Source organism: Gymnodraco acuticeps, unplaced genomic scaffold (genome assembly GCF_902827175.1).
Source record: "Gymnodraco acuticeps unplaced genomic scaffold, fGymAcu1.1, whole genome shotgun sequence".
NCBI lineage: Eukaryota > Metazoa > Chordata > Actinopteri > Perciformes > Bathydraconidae > Gymnodraco > Gymnodraco acuticeps.
In genome coordinates, this window is record NW_022992351.1 from 10,434,677 (window position 1) to 10,441,428 (window position 6,752).

The 6,752-nt window shown below is 38.2% G+C and overlaps 1 protein-coding gene across 2 annotated transcripts; it reads right to left on the reverse strand.

The window, feature by feature from the left end:
- Positions 1-2,340: 2,340 nt before the first annotated feature.
- On the reverse strand, positions 2,341-6,400 carry LOC117541771 (zinc finger MYM-type protein 1-like). 2 transcript variants are annotated; one of them, XM_034208948.1, is made up of 2 exons: positions 6,172-6,400; positions 2,341-4,845 (listed from the first exon to the last, which is right to left on the reverse strand). In XM_034208948.1, exon 2 carries the CDS (start codon positions 4,814-4,816, stop codon positions 2,690-2,692), a length of 2,127 nt encoding a protein of 708 aa, XP_034064839.1. In that variant the 5' UTR covers positions 4,817-4,845; positions 6,172-6,400; the 3' UTR covers positions 2,341-2,689. The 2 variants fall into 2 exon arrangements, with proteins under 2 accessions (XP_034064839.1, XP_034064838.1); XM_034208947.1 differs by lacking the exon at positions 6,172-6,400 and adding an exon at positions 5,453-5,681.
- Between the last annotated feature and the right edge of the window lie 352 nt (positions 6,401-6,752).

Below are 6,752 nucleotides of genomic sequence, written 5' to 3' on the forward strand. Positions count from 1 at the left end.
TAGTTTGTCTGTTTCGCACATCCTTAATATCTTTGGACGTCCTGCACTAGCTGTTTTATTGTAGAGATCACTACATTATCTTCTTGATATTTTCTATTCTATATTTCTATCATTGACCTTCTACTTTCCCCCTATTTTGTATGTAGGCTTCTCTTAATATTTTAATTTTTTCATCAAATATAACATTTTCAATAAGAAAATTCAATAATGTGCTTTAACCACTAGGCGATGCGGGTTAAAAAACTGTCAAGTTTACAGTGTTAACACAATAAATGATACTTTCCAGTATAATTTCCAGTTTAGTCTATGACGGATTCATTTTTTTATCCACATTTGTTTTGATATTTGCAACACCAAAACTGACAAAATATGGTCTTAACATGACCCAGTGGTCTAGTTAATAAAACATAATAATGTCAAACATAATATTACTATTAACTTTATTGTGAAATTAAAACAGAACGATAAAGAAAAATGCAGTTTCAGTCTCGATTTGAAGCTTATGCATTGTACCATGAACCTGTATAGACCTGTTACTGCATGAGGAGTTGGAAAGGTAGTTTCTGAAGATGTTACAAATAACACAGCATACAATGCCATAACTTTTTATTATTAGTGTAGGACACTTATGTATGTATAACATCTGAAGATGAATAATTCATGTTTTCACATAATTTTACAGGATATTGCTATATTATTTCACATATTGTAGTTCTACACATCAATATCTGATATGTATAACATCACAGACAGAAAGGGATATCCATCATTTAATGGTAAGCTATTGAAATTCTGATTCCATAGATGTGTCTCCCATCACCCAAAACCCCTGATTATTCTCTCAACTTAGTATTTACTTTCTTATATTCAAAGAAAATCAGTAATGTCTTTAAAAACTACAAGTCCTTGTATATCAGCTGTGCACTGTTATGGGATAAATAAAGCCTATCTACCAATTGGATCAAATATAAAAGTCAGCCAAATTAGTATTGATACTGCAAGGAGACGTATTGTGTGAAGAGAAATGAAGAAGTTTAATTGCTGATATATTTATGATCCACGTCACGTCTTCAGTTTCAGCGGCATTTCTTCCAGTTTGTCCAGAAGTCTTCTAATCAGGGCTCTATAAATAGAGAACTACGGCAGATGTGTAATATTTAATGCAGCCGAACCGTGTATTACAATGCTGTTATGTGATGACTTTCAAAGAGAAAAGCAAGCACACACGGATTAAAGTATTTTTTTTAAATGTTTTCGGATTTCACATCGCATAAACACCATATCCCAACGTGCATTGCGGCTAAAACATCCAATCACCGAGCTTCAACGATAGCTGAGGATTATGGGTAGTTCAATGTTTTAGTCTATCAAGACCTCTGAAAAAAGAAATATGTCCCTCAGAATCGAAAGGGAAAAACCTATGGGAAAAACACAAAAGCAGTGTACACAATTTAAACCAATGAATGTCGTGTAATTAACAAGGATAAACTGATGTTTTTTTGTGGATGAGTACGGCAGATATCACTGTGAAATCATTTGACAGTGAGGGGAATACGGTTTCATTATAAAAACTTCGAGACCGGAAACACTGTTTTCACCCCATGAGGGTTGACGCTAACTTCACATGGACGCTGCCGTTACACGTTCTCCTAACAAGACCTCATATAATCTTCATAATATCTATCAAACTATAGATCCTACACATCCACTGGACGTGAATTCTAAAAGTACAATATACACTTCTCGCTAGAAATGTAATCAAAAAGCATTTTAATGGCCAAAGCGTTCCCCCGCCGGGGGCAAATACAACAATATTGCACAAAACTGTGTCTCAGGGCTTCTTAACATTTAACAACCTATTAATGTGTCATACCCACTTAACGGGAAGAAACTCAGCTATCAGACAATATTAACAGTTTTTAGCTAAACAAAACACAAGGGTAATACCAAGCCTCTGAATTAGCACTTAGCACAGAACTCACAGTAGAGATATGTTATACTTAATGCTATATGCACAAACTAGATATCATATGAAAGCTGAGATTCCACAGTTTCCATTGGTGTAAGTTTCATCACTGTGCGACCAAAACTCACGGCAGCGAAGCCAGGAAAGACAACACACAACTTCACTTTACGGGGCCAAAACGGCAAATACGTCTTACCTTTGCTGTGTTCTGATAAAAAGTTGTGTTCAAGGCAGGGGCGGTTCTAGACCAATTTGAGTGGGGGGGCCACTGGGGGGTCAGTTATTTTCTGAGGGGGGCACAATAAATGCAGGACGAAAAAGAGAACTAGACAGTACGAAGTAATTGCGCATAAGAAAACAATGCAATACAGTTATTGGTATTTGTTTCAGTACACTTATTTATTTCAGACAGATCTTATACTGTTAGCTTCAGCATTTTATACATTTTTAAATCCACAGAAAAGGATTTAATGCAAAAGTTTACAAATCTTAAATGTTGACTTTAAATGAAATAAAATACAAGGATATAGATTGAAAACATAGATTTCAGATGTATTATTTCCCATAAGCACAGACAAGTAGGCTATTTAACAAACATGAAGACTGAACACACCTGTTCTGCACGCGCACTACTCAGTTTCGTCTATTCCGTCACATTTCTAATAAACATAAAACAGTGATATCTGGACAACACACAGATAGTTTCCTTCTCAAAACGTCCCATTACAGCAACATAATCCTGTGGTTTTTGACATTTTTGGCAAACCGATCAACAAATAAGTCAAGATTCAAAGCCTTTGACCTCCTTAACTCAATACTAAGCAGACCCAGATTGCTCAGTCTCTCATCAGTGATGGTGGATCTGAGAACAGTTTTGACCAGCTTCAATGTAGAAAAACTACGCTCACAGGAAGCAGAACTGACTGGGATTGCGACTGCTATTTTGCAGTCTGAAGAGCTCAAAAACACTTCTTTATAAGGTTCAATTAACTGAACAAGCTCCACTGAACTATCAGGTCTCTGCATCCCAGTCTTTATTTTCCTATCTAAAATTCTGCTGAACTGATGTAGCTCATGCCCCAAGTCCTCAATATTTGCATCATACAACTGAGCAAATGAAAACAGAGAAGTCTCCTTCAGAAATGCATCACTTTTGGGGTTAAGAGCTTGGATGCTATTCATCATGTCACAGTTTGTGTTTGAAAACCGTCTATTAAGCTCATTGAGCATCTGATCAATGACAGGGTAGAAAAAGGCAGTACGAAACCCGTGTTTATCTTGTTCTGTCTCTCTCTGTCCAACAGTAGTCAGTACGAAGCTTTCAGCAAGTTTAGAGCTCAGTCTTTTTTGTCGTTTTGCTGCTGGCTGTATTGCAGTATCACATTGCTCAGAAATGTTCAACACTTCATCCCACAAGTTATCAAAAAATGACTCCTGTCTGAAGTCATTCAATGTCTGAACTAAAGATTCAACTAAATCCACAGCCTTTGAAATGTCAAGGGATGAAGACTGTAACATGTCAGAGAGAAATGTTGTTTCTGCAAACACTTTACGGAGTGTTACAAGATGCACAATGAATTCTAGATCCAACTGTGCCAGCAGACCACGTACCTCAATAGATCTCTCACCATTGCGTTCTTGGGCTATGTCTTGCAGTACTCGCTTGAGGGCCGGTAATCTATCCATTATGTTACGGAGAGATATAAATCTGCATGCCCATCTAGTGTCACTCAATCGCTGGAGTTCTCTTGGGGCACCTTCGTACATCTCTCTTTGGATATCTAGCCATTTGGGGTGGACATACGACCCAGATGTGAAGAAGTATAGCTTTTCTAGTAAGGAGAAGAACTGCTCTGCTTCTGGGACAGCTTTGACTGTATCTACTAAAACTAGATTTAGACAGTGAGCATTGCAATGAACATAAAAAGCATATTTAGCTTGCTCTCTGATTCTAGCCTGGACCCCTGAGTGCTTACCGCTCATGACAGCAGCACCATCATATGCTTGGCCTACAAGGTTGTTTTTGTATTCCAGACCGTTACTTTCCAATATGTGAATTATTTTTTCAGTAAGCCCTGCTGCATCTAGCCTCTCTGCTGACTCAAAATGGAGAAAACTCTCCTGGATAGCACCATTAAAGTAGTACCTGACTACAAGAGAAATCTGTTCTTTTTTTTTAACATCTTTTGTTTCATCTGCCATGATGCTAAAGACTTCACTGTTTTTCACTTCCTCTGTTATTTCAGATCGAACCATGTCTGCAAGACAACCCAGAACTTCATTCTGAATGGTTTTGCTTGTGTACTTTGCATTATGAATGGAAGTCAACCTTTTTTTAACAGCTTTGTCATGGTTAGCAATTGTCTCTAGAATGGTCATGAAGTTCCCTTTATTATCTGAGTCTGCAGACTCATTGTGTCCTCTTTGAGCAATGTTTTGTGTCGCAGTAAGTAGCAGCACTTCGGCTATGGTTTTTATATATTCCCGATTTTCTTGAACCACTTTATTATGTTCTTTGTTAAGTACATTTGCCAATGTTTCATTGGATGTCACAGCTCTCTGGTAGTCTTTCCATGCAATCATTGCGTGCGTGTGCCGCTCAGATTTGGCATGGATTGCAAATCCCCCCTCTTTGTATGTTGCCTTCTTCCAGTTTTTGAAACCTGAAGGTGAATCAAATACAGTGTCTGTGCTATTCGGAGGGCTAAAATGTCTGCAGGCGTAACAATGAGCAGAGTCTGACATTTTGGAGTACTCAAGCCAGGGGTGAATCTTGTACCAGTCAGCCTTGAAACTCCTTCTCCGGTCGCCCATCCAGGTCCTTGGAAACAATTTAGGGTGTGGTTGCATTGGTGGCTCCTCTTTGCACTTGCTGATATCTGTGGAGAAAGATAACGCAAATAAATATGTTTATTATTATTATTATAATTGAAACAGATCATTATAAATGCACATTTACCAGAGCAATGAACAACCACAAATTAGATATCTATATTAATTTATGACACGAAGCTGCTTTCTCCCTGTTATATTTGGTTAAGCCAGACAACAGGCTTTGGGATAAGATAAGGGCTTATTAAATATAAAAATATTAATAAATAAATATAAATAAGCTATGAAGAAACAGAAAAATAATTGTAATAATGTGCATATATATTTATATATGTATCTATTTATTACACTTTGTTTTTGTTTTATAATAAAAAAGAGGGAACAAATAAGTATATCTATATTATGAAGTAAATCATGTATAAATACAACTCCATATGAATACATAAAATGTAACTGACACTGTAATCCCCCTGCCCGCCACCCTTCATGTTATTGTCCTGTCCTATTTGTGATGTGTGTGCGCCATGTATGTTTTTGTCTTTGAAAATGTTTAATAAAATATAAATGTTAAAAAAAATGAATTAGTATCACACACACTCATTTGATCTGTAACTAAGATTAAAGCAGGCACATTTGTTTTTCAAAATCACAAACCTGATGTTCCAGTACTTGTGGATCTATCCTCTATCTCACTCGATTTCATCCTCAGCCTCACTCTGTGACTCCCCATCTTTCTCTGCCTGCTCTGAACCTTCAATTTCCAGATCAGTCTCTCCTGAAAAGTCCTCCGGCTCTGTCTCTGTGGCAATCTGCACTTCCTGCTGTGTGTTACTGTCTGCCTCATCATTTTTTTTTTGGGGGGGGCGAAAAAGGACATAATGTCCTTTTTTCGCTTCATTTTGAAACTATAGAGCAAACACAAAGGGGGAGGACAACAATTCAGCAACGCATAATATAAATGTATAACCGCTAGATATATTTCACAACTATATAGCTAGGGTGATCAGGTGTCCCGCTTAAAATAGAACGAAATGGCGGGATGGTGGTGTAAAATGAAGCCTGGGACAAAGAAAATGCAGCAACAACAAAGCCTGGGAAGGTACTTATTATTGGGTAAAACCGGTGGATGGAGATTCCACCCAGAGCGTGTTCTGGCTCGGTTCGCTGACGGCCGGCACCCCCCTTTATTATTTATTTATTTTAAACGGCATAATTTAAGGCGCTGACATGTCATGTGACAGATGATGAAAGCAAACTGTTTGCTGTCGCTGATTACTTTGCACACTACGTTAACTAACGTTAGTCAACAACAACACTTACTGACCTAAAGTCTTATCTTGTAACAATTACACGGATATAATAGTTTAACTCACCTTCAATTATCGTGGTGGTGGTCTCTGGAAACGTAGGTTTCAATCAGTCTTTCACTCTTTCTTGGATGCACAACAGCCTCTGATGATCCGAGATGAAAAGTGTTTATTTTTCGCGCGCTTCAGCCGCACAGTGAAAGCGAGTGCACCGCTCTAATGGGTCCTGAGTGCACCGCTCTAATGGGTCCGACTAGAATGACGAATAACGTTAGTTCCGCCTATTCCGCAATTCAATAAATCGTGTAATAAATCATTATTATTATTATTTTATTTTTTGTTTCACTTTTCATTGTTAGGGGGGCCACGGGGGGGGGGCAGTGGTTCTAGGGGGGGTCAGGGGGGGGGGGCAGTGCCCCCTAACACTGACCCCCCCCTGACCCCCCCTAGAACCGCCCCTGGTTCAAGTGCATTAAAACGCATATAAATGCTGCTGAAGGTTAATCCAATGTCTCTGTGTCACTTTGAAATTATTACTGATAATCCATCATAACATTTATGGCAATAAACGTTGTTTTCATATAGAGTGTAACTGTCACAATCTTATGAAGGACCCAAATGCAGCACTCGAGAAACCAAGGAGTATT